Here is a 21,785-nt window from a genome sequence, read left to right on the forward strand (position 1 = left end):
ATCTACGCCTGGGATAAGAAAATAAAGTATTTAGAATAGTAACATACTTTTGCAAACTGGTGGCAAAACAAGAAAATTAGATTTTCAACATATTTAGGGCCACAACCTTTTAGTTTCAATTGAATAACGGATTCCGACTCCAAAGTGATTTTAAAGATGGTGGAAAAACACATTGATAATTGAAATGTTTTTAGGATGTCACAGCAGTAATGACAATGTATTGTCTCGTCCACTTTGGGCGCATAGTAGTGAATTATCTATACTTTTCTACGATATAGATTTTCCATAACGTTTCGTATTTTCATTTCAGTTAGATAACTGCAAAAATTACGTCATTATTGTTTAAAAAAAATGCTTTTGAGGGTTCACCATCTCTTAGATATCTTCATGTTACCTGACCAAAACCTGACCAAAAGCTGTAAGTAAAAAATCAGTTTATCAAACAGTAAACAAATAGCATATAGCAGATCATAGCAGTCCGAGAGATGCTGATATTGTAGAAAACAATCATTTATTATTCTGTCTGCTATTAAATTTGATTCAACTTGAAGGTAATAAACAATGACGTCTTGTTCGTGACAACCATGTCAACCATCCATATTCAAGATCATTAAATTAATCACATAATTGATCAAACAATTCAGTGAAGGGTATCTATCAATTGGTTGTTGGTTGAATAACATCTAGTAGTGAGAAGGAAGGGTATTAGAGTATTTGAAATCTGATGGAGAAAATGATCACCCTCCTATTTACCAATCGAAATTTAGCATTTTTACGTAAAGTATAATATTAAAAATTATACATTTTTTACAATTATTCCAAAAACAATAAAAGGTACCAACCCTGTGATGGTAACTGAGAAACAGACACACAAACTTTATGTTGGAAACTTTTAAAGTTTATAACACAGCTAACGTGACGGTACCCAAATGGCACCTATTTTGACAGTTTTTTCACCTACGTTTTTTTATGATCAAGAAATAATTGTCATTAATGTGTCTATTTTGTAGCCCTATCCTTCTTTATTGTATAGGTACACCAATTTAATTTTTAATCCCATTTTGAGTCATAAAAAATGGGTTTGAATCAACCTCCAAACTGTCCATGATTCTGTAATGAGGAGTACCCAAATTGCATCCATGCTTAAATTCACATCGTCAAAAGTCTAATAACCGAGCTTTTGTTTAATTTCTTCTAATATTTTGAACAATTGGATATTAGTCTATGCTTACTCTTCATATTTTACGAAATGGATACTTATAACATGTATTATATTGTATTTGCTAATTTTAAAAAGATGACGTTTTGATGACGTCGCATGATGACGTTTTCGTACATTTTGTTTTTTTCAGTAAACAGTCCATCTGTTGATAAATACTGTGAACGTTTTGGGTATATCTAAATATGTTTACATATGTTGAAAGACGTGCCTAGTATCAAATCATAAAAATACAAATTGTTAAGTCTCTAGGAAATCTTGTAAGATTTCCGTGGCCATTTTTTCTAAATAGGTGCAATTTGGGTACTCGGTGCAATTTGGGTACCCTTACGTTAGTGCTTATGTACTTTCTTCATTTGAACCCTAAAGAGACAAGAAAGTGACGTCAAAATAGTGTGTGTGCCAAATTTTGACCTTAAATGATAACTGCACAATCGTTGATTTCGTTAACTTATGACACTTATGTTACTTGCATAAGTTTTACATATAATAACTGTGATTTGCATTTAATACACAGAGCCTGAGAGGTAACGTAAAATGTCAAACTTCCACAAAACTGTATCCGCTGTAGAAGACCTAATCAAAATGCGAGAATTACAGCAAAAAGAGAGATTTCGTCAGATACCAAAGCAACCAAAAGAAGGTAAGAACTAAACCTCCACAAGTTATACTAAAGAACTCTTAAAATCATATATATGAATAATAACTAAATAAACACACAGGACACATTCAGCTATTTATTCAAATCATGACAATATTGGTATTACAAATAATTATGACGTCTTGAAGGGCTATTATATGTTTTGTTCTTTGTCGCCTTATATAAAGATATAAAGGCGTCAAAGAAAATTGAAATAGCCTTTCTAGGAGTCATAATTATTTAAACTATATAATTGATAGCAGTTTCCTTCTTGCACTGATCTATTTCTTTTCTCTGGATAGTTTATGCTTAAAAGATTGTGTAGATGTACGATATCACACGTTATGTATATCCTGTAAACAAACAACACGACAAATTCATATACATGTATTATTATGTATAAAAATAAACATATCTCTGTGTTAATAATTTACACGCTTATTATGTCATTGTATCATGTGTTGTTACATTTTATTTTAAGGTTGTATATATAACGCATCGGCACAAATATCAAAGTTGGTTGATTAAAAGTTGTTAAACGTTCAGTGGCAAAATAAGTCATGCATGTTTGATCATGTTTAGAGTGACACAACTATGCTTTTAAAACATGAATACTTTGTGGCATGTATTTCAATTTGAATTTCCTGAATGAATATTCTGTAATGGTCATTGTTATGCATCTTTTTATATTTATTGGGGATGTAGAGCGTTGACCGGAAGCACATTAATTATGTTTAAAAGAGGGAAAGATACCAGAGGGAGAGTCAAACTCATAGATAGAAAATAAAGCATCGCTAAAAATAAAAATACAAACAGACAAATAATAGTACAGAAGACACAACATTACTAGTATGTTATATACATATACATTTTCATGTATCTACAATCTGTCGATACCTGTAACTTGGCATTGCACAAGGTCATGTTTTTCTCTGGCTGTTTATGACGTCTTTACACTAAATCCATTGTATGTTGGATGTGTACGGATTGCGTGTTTAGTCTTAGAGGCATGATTTTTTTATTAGTTGTTAGTGGCTTTGAACTAGCTGTCAGATAACTGCGAGTACTCTCAGATCTGTTCATTGTGTCTTTTTGTGTCGGGATGTATAAGTACCCGGCCACGTCCACTTATATTTTTGTCAAACTGATGAGTTAAGCCTTTTTCAACTGATTTTTATAGTTCGTTCTTATGTTGTACTGTTAAACCACAGTCCCAGGTTAGGGGGAGGATTGGGATCCCGCTAACATGTTTAAATCCGCCACATTATTTATGTATGCGCCTGTCCCGAGTCAGGAGCCTGTAATTCCGTGGTTGTCGTTTGTTTATGTGTTACATATTTGTTTTTCGTTCATTTTTTTTTACCTAAATAAGGCCGTTAGTTTTCTCGTTCGAATTGTTTTACATTGTCTTATCGGGGCCTTTTATAGCTGACTACGCGGTTTTGGCTTTGCTCATTGTTGAAGGCCGTACGGTGACCTATAGTTGTTAATGTTTGTGTCATTTTGGTCTTTTGTGGATAGTTGTCTCATTGGCAATCATACCACATCTTCTTTTTTATATGGATAACTAAAGACTAAGCAACACGAACCACACGAAAAACTTGGGGTAATCTCAAGTGCTCCAGAAGGGTAAGTAGATCCTGCTCCACATGTGGCACCCGTCGTGTTGCTTATGTTATTACAACTCCGGTAAATAGTCTAATTCAGTAGGTTATATTCGTTAAAAGGGTACGGGTATTGTAGTTACGACATAACATGCATAAGGAACGTATCCGATATCATCAGTGAAACGGTTATTTTGTCGTACTAAATTATAATAATCCTGGTACTTTTGACAACTATTCCATACAGTCAACCAGCTCGTAATGGCGTCCGTAAAATTAATGAAGGGATGATTTCAACTTAACCATTTGGAACTCTTTGTGTATTAGCTTCCTTGTGAGTAGCAATCCTCTATCAAGGAAATCATAATAGGAAACACAAGACCGGGAATATATACAATGCTTGAAAGCGCGTCATACGTAACGTGTGCGCATAATCAACGCTTTTACAACCTAATAAATTACATGCTTTTAGATATTCAAAAGTACGGATTTTTAAGTAACATTAATTCATGTGCATACATTTTGATTATTCAAATTAATTCAATGTCAGAAATATATTTACTTTTGTATGGAAGGCTTTAACAAATGGTCGACACGACGGGAGCAGGCGGAACCGGATCTGCTAATTCTTTCGGAGCACCTGAGATCATCTCCAGTTTTTGGTTGGCTTCGTGTAGCTTACTCTTTAGTTTAGTGTTCTATGTTGTGTCTTGTGTAATATTATTTGTTTGTTTGTCTTTTTATTTTTTGGCCTTGGCGTTGTCAGGTTTTGTTTATCTATGAGTTTGACTGTCCCTCTGGTATCTTTCGCCGCTCTTTAATACTTGGGAATGGCGAGTTTACCCACCAAATTTAACAAAATTTATATTTTTTCAAACCGAAGCTAAAATGGTTACACTTATTGTTATTGAAATGTAAAAAATATACTTATATCTGTCTGACTTCCCTTAACGAGCCGCAAATCAAAATTGCAGTAAATATCACTTTGTTATTGTATTTGTATTCAGGAGGTAAGCTTGTTGAAGAGTAAGAATGTTTAAAATAAATAGATAGTGTATGAATAGCATTTAGACAACTTCCCCCCAGACATCAAATAAAATAAAAGTTGGCAACTTTATACGCCGTTTGACCTTCAACAAGTGCCTCAACACAAACCACATAAAAGGCCCCGACATTTCAAAATAAAAACGGTTCGAAAAATCCAATTAACGACCATTTATAAGCAAATATCAAAACAAACAATAATAGACAATAACAGACGACAATTTACCACTGAAATACAGGCTCCTGCCATGGTATAGAAATGTACAGAATTTTGCGGGATTTTATATGTTGGCGGGCACCGTACTTACACAGTGGTATAATAGCACATCATAAGAACACACTACATATCAGTTATAAAAGGCTTGACTAATAATATCGACACAATATAAAAAAGGAGATGTGATATGATTGCCAATGAGACAACTATCCACAAAAGACCAAAACATTAACAACTGTAGGTCACAGTACGGCCTTCAACAATAAGCAAAGCCAAAACCGCATATAGTCAGCTATAAAAGGCCCCGATAAGACAATGTAAAACAATTCAAGCGAGAAAACTAATGGCCTTATTTATGTAAAAAAATGAACGAAAAACAAATATGTAACACATAAACAAACGACAACCACGGAAATACAGGCTCCTGACTAGGGACAGGCACATACATAAATAATGTGGCGGGGTTAAACATGTTAGCGGGATCCCAACCCTCGCCTAACCTGGGACAGTAGTATAACAGTACAACATAAGAACGAACTATAAAAATCAGTTGAAAAAGGCTTAACTCATCAGTTTGACAAAAATACAAGTGGACGTGGCCGGGTACTTATACATCCCGACACAAAAAGACACAATGAACAGATCTGAGAGTACTCGCAGTTATCTGACAGCTAGTTCAAAGCCATTAACAACTAATAAAAAAATCATGCCTCTAAGACTAAGCAATCAATCCGTACACATCCAACATACAATGGATTTAGTATAAAGACGTCATAAACAGCTAGAGAAAAACATGACCTTGTGTCACTTAAACACAAATAATAAAAGGACAAGGCACATATCTGACAGTTCTTTTTGTTAGTGAAAGCTATTTCAGAGCTAATAAATATCAACTAATAAAAATTCATGTATTAAAGACTATAATATCGATCAATTCTCATTTAATAGGTTAAGGGTGAAGATATATAAAGATTTAAAGAAAAACAGAATTTATAACGTAAAGTGTCGAAATTGTGGTATCGATAGTACGTCAATGTGCAAATGTTTCATGACAGCAATGATGCTTAATAATGTTGAGTTTCTAATGCTATTTTCTGTTATGCTTTCAGTTAATGAGAAATTAGAACAGAAAGATAAAAGACAAGTTGACAGAAGCAGAAGGAAAAAGCCTACCCATTTTATTTCACTACAAATTACTAATCCAGAGGTAGGCTGTTTAGACTTGTTTATTGTAGTCGGTTATACTGTCGGGTTATTGTAGTTAAATAAAATTGAGAATGGAAATGGGGATTGTGTCAAAGAGACAACCCGACCAAATAAAAAAAACAACAGCAGAAGGTCACCAACAGGTCTTCAATGTAGCGATATATTCCCGCACCCGGAGGCGTCCTTCAGCTGGCCCCTAAACAAATATATACTAGTTCAGTGATAATGAACGCCATACTAATTTCCAAATTGTACACAAGAAACTAAAATTAAAATAATACAAGACTAACAAAGGCCAGAGGCTCCTGACTTGGGACAGGCGCAAAAATGCGGCGGGGTTAAACATGTTTGTGAGATCTCAACCCTCCCCCTATACCTCTAACCAATGTAGAAAAGTAAAAAGTAAAAGTTCACTCAGTAATTCCAGGTTTTTGATCAATTTGATGATAAAATATGTTGTTTTTTTGTAGTTATTAGTTTATATTCTTTTTAGTGTTTATATTACTGTTAAAACTTTATTTTCTCATTTATTAGTTGATATTTTTATTGTGCCACTGTACATGTAAATGTTGATAGCTAAATTGATATCAGAACTTTTTCCCTCTGAATCACTTTCAGTACACACGTATGAAGTCCCTTAATAAATCTACCCTTGTTTAAAAGGGATATTGTATCCAGATATAATAATGTTAAGATAAAATTGGAAATGGAAACGGGGAATATGCCAAAGAGCAGAAAACAGCCAAATGCCAAGAAAGGGTCTTCAACACAGCGAGAAAATCCCGGACTTCAACTGGCTCCTTAAACAAATATCCACTTGTATTTTTGTCTATCTGATGAGTTAAGCATTTTTCAACTGATTTTTATAGTTCGTTCTTATGTTGTACTGTTATACCACTGTCCCAGGTTAGGGGAAGGGTTGGGATCCCGCTAACATGTTAAACCCCGCCACATTATTTATGGATGTGCCTGTCCTTAGCCAGGAGCCTGTAATTCAGTGGTTGTCGTTTGTTTCTGTGTTACATATTTGTTTTTCGTTCATTTTTTAAAATAAATACGGCCGTTAGTTTTCTCGTTTGAATTGTTTTACATTGTCTCATCGGGGCCTTTTATAGCTGACTATGCGGTATGGGCTTTGCTCATTGTTGAAGGCCGTATATTGAGAATACCTTGTTAATGTTTGTGTCATTTTGGTCTTTTGTGGATAGCTGCTAGCACAGACTAAAGATTCTTGACTTTGACAAGCTCAAAAATGTGTCGGAAATAAAATGTTTTGTGAGATCTAAATACAATGATTATCTTTGACAATGGTGTGTTCTTTTTCAAAATGCAGCTTCGATATTTTTGATTTAATAAAATTTAAATATTAAAAATTATTAGATAATAACAAAGATTGCTGAAGTTCAAAGAGAAATGAAGAAGAGAAATGAAATTTTGGAACTGGCTCATGTCCGACTTTCCTGTGCTCACATTACACTACGAGTTGCATGTTTGGAAACAGAAGACGATTTAAACAGGTGGGTGTTCATTCATATATATTGGCTTATATGAATAGGTTGTAAAAGTATTGCTTGCCTAAACATATTTCGAAATTAAAATATTTTTTTTTAAATGACTTCAAGAATATGAAAAGCATTAACTCTGTGAAATCAAAACACACAGGAATATTTAATCGTAAAAATGATATTCTAGTTTTAGTGTTTACGAGACGTTTCTCTTGATGCATTTACTTTTTTATATGAAGTACTATCGTTTAATTTTGATTTGATCGTTTCTAATAAAGGTAAATCCAGAAACACACCTTTTTTTAAAGAGTATTATTTTTATTAACTGCTGGTTTGATACTATTTATTGTATACTGATAATCCCGGACGAGGTCATGAGCCCAGCGCTGCGGTACTGATTTACTGAGAAATTACTACAGCGTTTCGGTACTGATAAACTGAGAAATGTCTAATAACTCCAGTGACAACTCTCTCGGGCAAGGTTGACCTCAGCTGAATTTGAGTTTTCTTTTAAGTTAAGTTTATGTCACTAAGCTCCTAACGAATTGAAAAATGACTCTGGCTTTAAATGTTTGGGTTTAAGCGTTCCAGATTAAGAGTGCATTTGTTTCTAACACAAACGATGCAAACGGCTAAGCGTGCATATGTTTTGATCATTTGTTTCTAACATACGTTTGCAAAGTTTATATAAACTTTGACAAACTTTGTACTCACTAAAAATGCGTCTACAGTTAGTCGTTTGTCGTTTGTTAGAACAAATGCTACATGTGTTTCTAACTTCAACTTTGAATCAATTAGCTGTACGTGGTTTTTTCTCGCTTAAAACCAACATTGGAATAATCTGCAAAAAGTCAAACAGTGCAAACTTTCACACAAGTGCCTATCACAGCATATAAACTTAGCAAAAGTATATAAGAATACCTTGCTAAATCAAGGCAATAGATGCGAGACTTTTGAAAGGGGTCCATGGTCAGAGGACACAGTTATCGCCCTTTACGAATATAGTCCCTAGTGTAAACAGTGTGTATATTGCAAATTTGTTTTCATACACTTTCCCTATTTATTTCTTGATACTTCGTACTTCGTGCATAAAACATTAAAAAAGGGATGAAATAACATGTTAAAAAAAATTGAATGCTGAATCTTTATGTTAAGTAGTGATTTGGTTTAGTTAAAAAAGGTTTAAAAAAATAGTATGTCTGAAGCTGTCAAACTGAACTGGTATTGTCAATATTTTGAGTTAGAGCTGGTAGTAGTTTCTATAATTTTGACATTACTTGTCCCAATAGTAGTACACTACACTGTAAAATTCTTTTTGAGATATTTTAATTTTGATTTATTGTCGAAAAGAAACGCACTGCGAATTAACTGTGTTCTCCGTCCACATGCATTTGTTACGTATGTTGATTGAAGGAACTACATTTAATAAGTTCAAACAAGGTCAGTGAACACTGATTTAGCGATGTATTCTTTCTACTTTTGTAGCGTTTAGCAAAGGATAACAAATGCAACACAACGTTTACCAAATTTTGGTTTAAAAGAAATGCACTCTTAGATAAACCGAGAAAAATGCTTCGAACGGACAAAATTTATATTATAGCTCTTCTATAAAAACATGCAAAACAAAACTTGCTTGTTATATTTGCTTGGATGTTTGCAAAAGCCAAACAATAGGTAGGCGGAGTTTCAGACTGTTTTATATATACTGGGATTTGATTGAACATGATATGAAGTTAATGTTTATAGTCAAATCAAACTCCAGTATATAGTAAACAGACTGAAACAGACTGACACCTGGGACTATTATACTAACGTTAGTATAATAGTCCAAACTGAAAAAAACTACATACATGTTGTTTACAAACATCAAAGCATACATAGCAAGTAAGTTGATCAAAGGTTTGCATTGCATGCTTTTATTGAAGAGCTGTAAAACTTAATATTCATTTACTGAAGCACTTAGTCGATACTACTGCTGTTCAATTTGTCGTACCCACAATCCTATCCGCTTTTTAGCTCACCTGGCCTTAAAGGCCAAGTGAGCTTTTCTCATCACTTGGCGTCCGGCGTCCGGCGTCCGGCGTCCGTCGTCGTCGTCGTCCTGCGTCCGTCGTCGTTAACTTTTACAAAAATCTTCTCCTCTGAAACTACCGGGCCCAATTCAAACCAAACTTCATCTGATTGATTCCTAGGGTATCTAGAATAAAGTTTGTGTTTTAATTCCCATTTCATCAAAAAACATGGCCGCCATGGCTAAAAATAGAACATAGGGGTAAAATGCAGTTTTTGGCTTATAACTCAAAAACCAAAGCATTTAGAGCAATCTGACATGGGTAAAATTGTTTATCAGGTCAAGATCTATCTGCCCTGAAATTTTCAGATGTACATACAACCCGTTGTTGGGTTGCTGCCCCTAAATTGGTAATTTTAAGGAAATTTTACTGTTTTTGGTTATTATCTGGAATATTAATATAGATGGATATAAACTGTAAACAGCAATAATGTTCAGCAAAGTAAGATTTACAAATAAGTCAACATGACCAAAATGGTCAGTTGACCACTTTAGGAGTTATTGTCCTTTATAGTCAATTTTTAACTATTTTTCGTAAATCTCCATGATCTTTTACAAAAATCTTCTTCTCTGAAACTACCGAGCTAAATTAATCCAAACTTGGCCACAATCATCATTGATGTATCTAGTTTAAAAATTGTGTTTTTTGATCCGGCCAACTAACTAAGATGGCCGCCACGGCTAAAAATAGAACCTGGAGGTTAAATGCAGTTTTTGGTTATTACTCAAAAACCAAAGCATTTAGAGCAAATCTGACATGGGGGTAAAATTGTTAATCTGGTCAAGATCTATCTGCCCTGAAATTTTTAAGATGAATGGGACAACCCTTTGTTGGGTTGCTGCCCCTGAATTGGTAATTTTAAGGAAATTTTGCTGTTTTTGGATATTATCTTGAATATTATTATGGATAGAGATAAACAGTAAACAGCAAAAATGTTCAGCAAAGTAAGATTTACAAATAAGTCAACAGGACCAAAATGGTCAGTTGTCCCCTTTAGGAGTAATTGCCCTCTATAGTCAATTTTTAACCATTTTTCGTAAATCTTAGTTAACTTTTACAAAAATCTTCTCCTCTGAAACTACTGGGCCAAATTTTACCAAACATAGCCAGAATCATTATTAGGCTATCTAGTTTAAAAATTGTGTTTTGTGACCGGGCAAACCAACCAAGATGGCCGCTACGGCTAAAAATAGAACATAGGGGTAAAATTCAGTTTTTAGCTTATAACTCAAAAACCAAAGCATTTAGAGCAAATCTGACAGGGTAAAAATGTTTATCTGGTTAAGATCTATCTGCCCTAAAAAAAAAATTTTTTTTAACAGTTCTCATGTTTTATTGATAGTTTTTCACATTTGGTAATAGTTGATACATCAAATACCGGTACCTTATCCCGGCCTCGTTAACCGTTAGTAGTATATAATAAATTTTGTTAGTATTTGTTAGTTTAATTTGTGTTTGAAACATATATTTTTTAAATTTTTTAGATGAATCGGACAACTTGTTGTTAGGTTGCTGCCCCTAAATTGGCAATTTTAAGGAAATTTTGCTGTTTTGGATTATTATCTTGAATATTATTATAGATAGAGATAAACTGTAAACAGCAATAATGTACAGCAATTTAAGACTAAAAAATAAGTCAAATGACCAAAGCGGTCAATTGACCCCCTAAGAAGTTATTGTCCTTTATAATCAATTTTTAACAATTTTCATAAAATTTGTAAATTTTTACTAACATTTTCCACTGAAACTACACGGACAAGTTCATTATAGATAGAGATAATTGTAAGCGGCAAGAATGTTCAGTAAAGGAAGATGTACAAACACATCACAATCACCTAAACACAATTTTGTCATGAACTGTCTGCTTCCTTTGTTTAATTCACATATACCAAGGTGAGCGACACAGGCTCTTTAGAGCCTCTAGTTCTCAAAAGTGACATTATGGAAGAATGTGTCCTTACACAAGCACCAAGACGGATAAAACATGTGGAGTAGGGTTTGTTTAAATTTTGAAGCCCAAGTGATCACCCCGACTTTGGTGGCGTTCATGAAGCTCGGTCTCTAGTCTTCAATGTAGTGTTTTGTAGAGTAATTGTATGTCTGTCGTTTTTCGGTTTTTGCCCTATACCGGTATCAGTTTTATTTTGACTTAAGATCTGAACTGCTGTTTTATTTGTATTTGTGTAATTTATTGTAGAATGAAGAAAACCTTGGATGACTGTGTCGAACAGTTTAAGAAAGAAAACATGGATATTTTCAATTTAACTTTTAGAGGCATTGGTAACTTCAATAACAGAGTAGTATTTGCAAAACTTCAACGGGATAAAAACTATTTTCGTTTACAAAGATTAGGTGGTAAGTATTTCATATTCAAATCTTCTATTTTTAAGCATGCTTTCTTGTCAGAACTGCAGACATTCTAAGATGATAATGTTTAAGGCAACTAAAATTTATCTTTTTATAGAAAAAAATGTAAAACAAAATGTCAATGGCACAAATAATTGCTAGTATATATTATAGCATTTCATCATATGATTGTATAAATCCTAGAATATTCCCTACCTGCACAATAGGTTATTCGATCAAAAATTTGTATGCAATTTAATATTTTACATTCTTTTGCTTTAAATTGTTAGTCTTTGTTATTTTTACACTTGATCAAATTTATATATTAGAGATGTTTGAAGATTGCTGTAAAGCTAATGGCGCTTCATTTAAAAAGGAAGGACGGTTTAATCCCCATCTAACCATTGCCAAGATAACTCAACTGAAAGACTGGCTTGAACTTATTGAAGGTACTTTATGTTCAAACGTTTTGTTATTTTAATATTTTTTTATGTGTTTAACCCTTAAGAAAACACACACCACTATCATTACAAAACCTTAATCTACCCGATAAAACAACACAAAACACGGCACTTCATGCATAAACTGTATCACCTATACTTGATGTACGAAACCTTGTTGGACTTGGTTTCAGATGTAGTCTTTCACATGAATTCCGATCGTTTTGATGTGACCACAATCAGCGGCCCCCAAACCCCTGCCTCCCCTGAATTCGAACCCTAGTTACGGCCCTGCAACCCCTAATGCCCGCGTCACACTGTCCCGATTTTTACGCCGATGACAACACGATTATGGAAATTTTAAAAATCGGGACTGATCGTATCCAGATCGGGCTATTCGTAGTGCCATCTTTAACCATTGTAGAACCATCGGCCACTTTTTCTAGCCTTCGGGGACAACTTCGGGAAGGGTTCTAATTTTTTTAACATGTTAAAAAATCCCCGAAGGTGCGTCCGATGTTTAGGGTTCGTATTGAGTTCGTATCACCATCCTCACCATCGTAATGTCATCGGGAATGCATCTTTGAACATCGTATTGCATTCGTGTTTTCATCGTTTCCATCGGGCAGTTTTGACATTACGATGTCTACACGAATGAATCACGAAGATAACCGAAGGTCTTACGATGGCAACACGACTTCGTGAAGACCTCGTAATCCCGTCGTGATGCCATCGAATAAAAGTACGAAGGTGACAAGATGGAACTACGACGGCAATAAATCCAGCTAAATGTAAGTTAATTTTCGCGCTTAAATACATTTAAAGTGCCATGCGCGATATGCACTGGTCAGTCTAATACGACAGTTAAGAAAGAACATGGACCTCATATCATATGATTCTATGCAAACAAGAAAGGCGACAGCGTTGTTTATATTAATTCAAATGGAACAAGAAGAGCAGGTATTACAGGCTCAGGATTTACTTTTACAAATAAAATATTATTTTTTGCCAATTTTTCATATCAAATAACATAATAAAAATCATAAACGCGCCTCGTATACCAACACTGCAGGTACACGTATATAGGGAAACCAACCTTTTCTTCATTATTCTGATTTTTAATGTATCGTCTGAGTTGTTGTCACACGAATGTTTACTCCATAAACATTTTGTTTTCTATGTGTCATATTTGCCACATTTGTTGCTTTTCCCACATCCTTCCTTTCCTTTTCAATAAAAGGGATCAACGAACCCCTTACCTTACCTTTAAGATAGATCAGTAAACATGGGCATAATTATGGGTGATTATTCAGACTAGTGCACACATTTTACAGTTTAAACAAGGCAATGCCGAGCGTGGCATCCCCTCGTATGTAACATATTGGGGACAAATATGGACACTATATTTGTATATGACACATGCAGAAAATGGTAAATTGAATACGCATATTTGATACATAAACTATTTTTTTAGAAATCAACCAAATTATTCAGTAACTGGAATTACCCACGGTCTTCCGTTTTATGATTAAACCAAAAATTAAATGTACAATATAATGTATATTCAATATTGATCAAACAATTTAAAACGCGTGATGCCTTCGGCATATAATTTAAATGCATCGTAAGCTGTACACGACGTCTTTTAAACATCGTATGGCCATCGCGCCATCATCGTAATCCATCGTGTAGCCTTCGTGATCCATCTTGTAGGCTTCGGCTGAGATATGAAGCTTAAATACCGTCTTCGGTTAACATTCGTATGTCCATCTTTTGCTATCGTATATACTTTCGGCACAATCGTATAGACTTCGTTATTCATCGCACTTGCTTCGGTCACTTTTGGGTATTTAAACGAGATCGGGACCAACTTCGTACGAACTTACAATTTTCGCATTCGGGTGTCCATCGTATATAAAAATCGGGACAGTGTGACGCGGGCATTACTATTCACGCATAATCGAAATCTTGTACATGTAGGTAATACAATGACATTTATTTTTACATGAAACATATAAGTCGTGTGTATTACATGATATCTTTAATTTGTGAGATAGCTGACCATATATTTGTTTTTTTCAAGACGAAGACGAGGACGAGGAAGAATCTATTAGCTCTGAATTGTGTCGAGGCTCAAGTACATTGGAAATATCCCCAAAATCAAATACAGCTGATATACATCAAGTATCAATTACATCTGAAACATTCCGGAGTAAATCTAACAGTGTTCAAGGATTTGATGCATCATTACAAGCATCCTGTTCGTATGGTCAACATCCAGTTCCAAATTCATCTGATATGTACAGCGAGTCTAGAAAATCGGAAATTCAAATGTTGATTAATGCTGTTAAACAGGACATGCGTCGAGGGGAAAGTGAACCCGGAATGAGTCGGGAATCCAATTCACCTGCAGAGTCTCGAGACATAGATCATAACAATACTGATTCTAAAGAGGTATTTTTTTTCCCAAGCGTAGTCTTTCATAGGCATTTTTGTTTATTTTAACCCTAAGATAGATGTCATTAAAGATACTTGATTTTGAATCCCAGCCATATTTACTTTTATTAATTAAGTTTACAAACTGTAGGTATGAATATTGATACACCACAGTGGCTATTTTTTCAGTTAGTTAGGTAGTGAAAAATGATATATTTGTTGACATTTGATAAAAATTTAAAAAAAAGCATGGATTTTGCTATAATTATCTTTTATTCAGAAGGTTTTAAGTATTAGCAAATCAAATCGAATGTCCTGTCTCTCAATAACCAGTTTTAATTTAAAAGAGTACTGACATCTCACATATCCATGTGAACTTCAAATTAAGTACGAAGTATACTATCGAAAATAGAAGATTATGATATCTTGGTCGTTTTCTGGATATCGACACAGATAAGTCTTTGTTTTTGGACGTATCGATAATAAAGGCGAGTAAACACAAAAGCAATGTTTCGTATTCTATAGAGTCGAAAATATACAAAGAGACGTCGGCAAATGTCCGATCTCATTTCGCAGTACACTTTCATTGACTGCATGTGTTAATTTAGTGTGGTTTTGGTTGCTTTACATTCCACTTTTATTAAAAAGTTAAAGTTAATTATTACTGTTGTGGTGGACACGCTTTACATTCTTCCATTTTAATTAAATAGTTAAGGTCATTTAGTACTTTTGTTCTGGTTTTACGTTCATTACCACTCAATGATTCAATGATAAAGGTTCAATTGAATTGTTTAAATTGAAGAGTTTATATTCCACTCTAAATGGCAACGCAGACGTCCGAGGAACTGAAATATTACATACCAGACTCGCGGAATCAGCACTGTGGGAGCATACGCAGGGATGCTTTACTTGGTAGGATAGCATCGTAAATTGAGAATATGATCTAGATTTAAGGGGCGATATGGGTGCTAGTAAATAAACTCATCATAGATACCAGGACTAAATTTTTTACATACGCTAGACGCGCGTTTCGTCGACAAAAGACTCATCAGTGACGCTCGAATCCAAAAAAGTTAAAAAGGCCAAATAAAGTACGAAGTTGAAGAGCATTGAAGACCAAAATTCCTAAAAGTTTTGCCAAATCCTGCTAAGGTAAACTAATGCTGAGGTAGAAAAGCCTTAGTATTTCAAAAATTAAAAATTTTGTAAACAGTTAATTTATAAATATAACCATATCAATGATAATTCATGTCAGCACACATGAGCTGACTACTGGTCTGGTGATACCCTCGGGGGAAATAAATAGTTATCCAAAGTAAATAAATCTCAAGCAGCAGTGGCATCGACCCCGTGGTTATAAATGAGCTCATCATAGATACCAGGACTAAATTTTGTATATACGTTAGGGATAATAACATATAATAGATGTTGGGGTTAAAGATATATAAAGGCAAAAGTAGTATATCGCAGTTCAACTTGTGTGTTATATTGTTGTGCTAAACAAACGATGCAGGTTTTATAAATCGATAGTAAAACGTATCAAAAATAATTGGAAGTTATCAAAAGAAAAAACAGAACTCAAAAGTCTAAGACAGATGACAAGATGTATATGAGATGATATTAAAACCTTTTTATTGTTTGCCTTAGGGTACTTCCTCGAGTATCATTTATGAAATGGTTACAGATTTTAGCCCCAGAAATTTGAATCGGTAAGTATTTTAAGGAAAAAAGTATGTTTTAGTATCATTTATCGTAAGTCTTAAAATAGAAAAAAATGCGCTTTTATAAGTAGACATTATCACATTTGTATCTTTGTAATACTTTATTGTCTGTATGTGTGGAAAGGGAGTAGTTAAAGATACATGAGGGACAGTTACACTCATACATCGAAAATGAACTGACAAAGTAAATGTGTGTGTGTGTGTGGTTTTTTTATTGTGTGATTGTGAATTCTCTTAAATTTATAAAACTCTTTTCGTTGTCAATCAGTCTTTTTGTCAATGTCATTTGAGATGATGAGTAGTACAATTGGACAGAAGACAATAACAATCAAAACCAAGGAGTAAACAAAGACTCACAAAACAAAAGGACATTTACCTCAATAGTTATAAATAATAATTAAGAAACACGAACTCCACTAAAAACCAGGAGTGAAATCAGGTGCTCCGGAAGGGTAAGCATTTCCTGCACCGTATACGACACCCGTCGTGTCATTTCTTAGCCCTGTTTTTAATAGCAACTTTTGAGAAAGCAGTATTCCTCTTTCAACAAAATCAACGTACTTTGAGCTAGCTCTAGAGTAACGTATCAATTGAGACCTATATACCCCATATGATGGTGCCACTTGGATGTTGCTACATAGAATTGGAAAGTTGTCTATAGGAAATTAAAATCATCGCGTTTGTCATAAATTTTGGTATTCAACCTATTCACATAGATATTCCAACTCATTGACTTTAATTATAGTATGTAAAAAAATTACTCAATATGCTATTTAAACAACATAATTACAGTTAAAATTGAGAATGGAAATGAGGAATGTATCAAACAGACAACAACCCGACCATAGCAAAAACAACAGCGGAAGGTCACCAACAGGTCTTCAATGTAACGAGAAATTTCCGCATCCGGAGGTGTCCTTCAACTGGCCCCTAAACAAATATATACTAGTTCAGTGATAATGAACGCCATACTAATTTCCAAATTGTACACAAGAAACTAAAATTAAAATAATACAAGACTAACAAAGACCAGAGGCTCCTGACTTATGACAGGCGAAAAAAATGAGTCGGGGTTAACCATGTTTATGAGATCTCAACCCTCCCCCTATACCTCTAGTCAATGTAGAAAAGTAAATGCATAACAATACGTACATTTAAAATTCAATTCAAGAGAAGTCCGAGTCTGATGTCAGAAGATGTAACAAAAGAAAGTAAACAAAATGACAATTATACATAAATAAAAACAAACTACTAGCAGTTAACTGACATGACAGTTCCAGACTTCAATTAAACTGTTTGAAAGATTATGATTTCATCATATGAATATCAGGCACAATCCTTCCCGTTAGGGGTTTAGTATCATACCATCATAACCTATATGAGAAGAACATAACCCGTGTCATGCCAACAACTGATTTTTGAATAAATGTATTTAGTTCAGATGCAAAGACCCTATAAGTGAATCAATATTAACGCCAAAATATGCAATCTTTAATGACCTGACAACAGTATCGTAACTATATTGTAGGTTTTCCTTGTGTTATGTACTATATAATAGCACTTATATTGGTCTATTTTGTATTCATCTTTTTTATGTTACAGACTTGATGATCTTACTATACAGAGGCTTGTCACTGGACTGCAGTGTTTATCCTGTGGTCGGAGAATTGCGACCAGTGAAAAATTAAAGGCTCATTTTTCAAATTGTCAGCAACCAAAAAAAGCAAAACATAATGAATGGTGGCCAAAGATAAATGTAATATATATAATAATCTTAATTTATTGTTATTAAGTTGATAGATTTCATCTGGTTATTCTATTTTCAATTAATCTTTAGTTGTCACCTAATTTTTTTTAAATCAATTCTTATAACGACAACAATCAGAGCACCTGAGATCACCCCTAGTTTTTGGTGGGGTTTGTGTTGCTTATTCTTTAGTTTTCTATGTTGTGTCATGTGTACTATTGTTTGTCTGTTGTCTTTTTTCATTTTTAGCCATGGAGTTTTCAGTTTATTTTCGATTTATGAGTCTGACTGTCCCTCTGGTATCTTTTGTCACAACATCATCCATTTCATTTATAACCACACGTAAAAAAAAATTATACGGCTCGCAGCTCGGTAATTTTTAAATGTACCTATTTAAATGTACTGCAAAATACAGTATAAATTCATATACTAGTATTCTTATGGTCATAAAGTCCCTAAAGTATTGAAGTGTATATACGTCTCTGACTTCAGATGTATAGGTCAGTATACAAGAAAACGCATTAAAACAGCTACACGGGAAATATATGCAAAACTAAATTGAAAAATATTGATATTGGTTTATAACAAAACGATGTGTTGTGAACATTTGAAAGCCTTACGCTTGGGTTTGTAAATTTAAGATATTTGTATATTCGATTTGAGAGGAAAACAAATACTGCCTTAATCTACCTTCTCCTTGATAAAATGATTATTTTCATATTCAATAGCCACTTTTTGCTGTACATGGGTTCCATAAGGAAGAATAACTGAGATAATATCTTTACCAAAATGTGGGACATTGAAAATCCTTTTTAAAGCCGAGGAAAAACTGACAACGTTATGAAAAATTATAAAGACGACGAGAAGACAAAATAGCTAAAAAGATGCATAGAAAACTTAAGATTTAGCAATACAAAATCCCTTGAAACATCACTATTGGTACCCATCGTGTTAATACTACTTAAGATGTGAAAATCGGTGATAGGTAAATGCTTTGATGATACAAAGAAGGAAAAACAGACAGGTTATAGTTACGACTGTTTGATTCAATGTACATGAGGTTATCTGTAAAACAGATATTATATTACGATCAATCAATGTGTTATGACATTCAATTGGACTAATTTTACCTTACTACTGGAACCATTGGTTGAGAAGTTCTAAATTTAAAGAAGAGGTATGAAACAACCAAAGATACAGAAAAGTTTTACTTTTTCATTTTCTTAAATCCTAGTATATACAGAAAAAGTATCATTAACTGTTTTGTGGCGAAAACTTATCACAGGAATCAAACGTATTATGTGGTTCGCCAGCCGGGTATTTTGTTTACATAATTTTTTTTAGTGGGGGTAAAACCAAAGCTGTAGGATGGCTAAATCAAATGTAAAGTTGAAGAGCACCTGAAAATTATGAAAATTAAACCAATCATGAAATTGGTTTTTGTTTAATTTGTTTTGTTATTTCATACTTGTAGACGTTCTTAGAACCACTATCCGTGAATGAGCTCTGTTTGAGATCAGAGGCATATTTATTGCACTACAGATGGGTTGTTTGGAAATATAAACAACAATATCAGCAAGGTAAATATCATATAAGAGTTATTTATACACCAGATCGTATTGGTTACCGATAGTTCGGATGCACCAAATATATCCTTATCTAAGAAGCAAAAAAATATGTTCTTCTATATTTTTTAACGACATTTACTTAAAATGGAACTCTGAACAATCATAAATATGTTGTATGTTCTTTTAAAATGTATTGCTTTTTGAAATCTCTTTTCAAAAAAATCATTTCAATTAATTTCATCAGCAATCAAAATCGGACTTCATATTTACTATGCAACTATCTGGTATGGGAGCGCTACGAAACATATGTTGATACTAAAATATTCAAAAGATTTGTAAGATATGGAACAGTGATCTGAATTATAAATCAACATATTTTGTTTACGGATTACTATATAACTTTAGCCTATTGGTATATGTCAGTGAAATAAAAGCAAATACAGACACTATGTCATTTTGGTCTCTTGTGGCGGGTTGTCTCATTGCCAATCGTACCATATCTTCTTTTTTTGATATATACAGTCACAGATCAGACATAAACAACAATGCAAATGACATTTCTTATCGACACATTTTATCGAATTGGTCATCGAATCGAATTGTGGTAACAAAAAAAACACAGAACTAATATTTCTTATCCTTCATCACTTCTCTGTTTAGAAAAAGAAGACGATTGGATTAGACATTCGGGAAAAAAATAGTTACTTTCAGAATGATGTGGTTGAAGCCACATTAGGTTTCATCAGATATACGGAAGCCGTTTGGGTATTCATCACACCCGCGAGATACTAACCTTACTAGATAAACGTAAGGAACCAAATGTTACCAATAACTCGTCTTACCTTAATTATAAATATGGGTCCGCAGATAAAGCCTTGAACAACATATCGTCTCTGTTACATAAACTGCTTGATAACGGAAATAGGTACTGACAATTCACTTGGAAACTTGACATAATCGTGAAAATGATAGGTCTGGTATACGTCCAGTTAAAAAGGTAACCTTAGATGAAGAACAAGATCTTCCTTCCCTCTATACACCTTATCGCTATTAACCTATTCGGCCGGCCGACCCGGCCGCTTGACCTTTTGACGCACACAACAATCACTTTTCCATTGTGGCGTCAGATGTTTTGTTTTATGGCGTAAAAATTTTACGGGAACCTGTGTGATATCCAGTAATGGCGGACAAACAGCGATAAGGTGTATTGGATAACTAAGTTATAAAACGTGGCTTTACAAACATTATATTGTTGTTGCTCTCAAGTGTATACCTGTTTTGTCTTTGTAGATGAAATTGATATCAGAGAATTAGACCCCAGTACATACAGTAATTACAGGAACCAGCTGTTTGGGAGACAGCAGGTAACATGTTTACAGTTATGTTCTATGAAGTCAGACAATTCTGGATATTACCGTATAGAGCATGTTACCAAACTGTGAAGTGATTATTGTCCGTTACTTTGACTTTTAAATTTGTTATGTTGCTTTATATAATTGTGTTAGTTTCATGTTGTTGTTTATTTAATTACATGCATTTAATCGTTTGTATATATGTTTGAAACAAATATTCTGTACCGTTTATTCCGTTTTCAACTACTATTAATGATAGACCATCATCTCAATTTAACATACACAGATGTTCTTCAGTAAGATTATAAATTTGATATTTTGATGTTGTTACAATAATCTAAAACAAAGAGTCATACAAATGCCATATATAATGTTTTTTTTTTTATATTTGAAACAAAAAAGAAGCTTCATCATTGTTTCAAACAGCAATATATATCACTGGTATGAAAGAGAGACACGTTTCATGAAGTTAAATGCTTAGTTAATCATAATGTCTATTCAGTTCTGTCTGGTATATATAAAGGACATAGTCTGCCAGGGTTTTCTTCAGAAATTCCATCTTATTGTGACCAATGGAGAAGTGTTGCTATACCACATGACTCTGTAATGTCCCTCTACAAAAAAAAAATCCAGTATTTAATCGTTACAAATAGTTTCACTGTGCTTAA

General features: G+C 33.8%; 2 protein-coding genes across 2 annotated transcripts in view; one reads left to right on the forward strand and one right to left on the reverse strand.

The window, feature by feature from the left end:
• The first annotated feature begins 1,574 nt into the window (after positions 1 to 1,574).
• Positions 1,575 to 21,488, forward strand: LOC139504626 (A-kinase anchor protein 7-like). Its single transcript, XM_071294674.1, has 10 exons — positions 1,575 to 1,862; positions 5,834 to 5,931; positions 7,311 to 7,447; positions 11,705 to 11,862; positions 12,183 to 12,302; positions 14,377 to 14,747; positions 16,377 to 16,438; positions 18,053 to 18,206; positions 19,672 to 19,777; positions 21,056 to 21,488. The coding sequence occupies exons 1-10, from the start codon at positions 1,757 to 1,759 to the stop codon at positions 21,205 to 21,207; spliced, it is 1,464 nt and encodes a 487-aa protein (XP_071150775.1). The 5' UTR covers positions 1,575 to 1,756; the 3' UTR covers positions 21,208 to 21,488.
• Positions 21,427 to 21,785, reverse strand: part of LOC139504660 (syntaxin-7-like) — a 35,324-nt gene continuing 34,965 nt past the window's right edge. Inside the window, exon 11 of the mRNA XM_071294694.1 lies at positions 21,427 to 21,731. The gene's annotated coding sequence lies outside the window, so the exon portion shown is untranslated. The remainder of the gene's footprint in view (positions 21,732 to 21,785) is intronic.

The sequence above is a fragment of the Mytilus edulis genome, chromosome 1 (assembly GCF_963676685.1).
Source record: "Mytilus edulis chromosome 1, xbMytEdul2.2, whole genome shotgun sequence".
Taxonomy (NCBI): domain Eukaryota; kingdom Metazoa; phylum Mollusca; class Bivalvia; order Mytilida; family Mytilidae; genus Mytilus; species Mytilus edulis.

Excerpts from the sequence above, each read along its gene's own strand:
- LOC139504626 (XM_071294674.1), top strand. The coding sequence starts at position 1,757 with ATGTCAAACTTCCACAAAACTGTATCCGCTGTAGAAGACCTAATCAAA. Across the intron at positions 1,863-5,833 it reads ACCAAAGCAACCAAAAGAAG|TTAATGAGAAATTAGAACAG; the intron begins GTAAGAACTAAA and ends TTATGCTTTCAG. Across the intron at positions 12,303-14,376 it reads CTGGCTTGAACTTATTGAAG|ACGAAGACGAGGACGAGGAA; the intron begins GTACTTTATGTT and ends GTTTTTTTCAAG.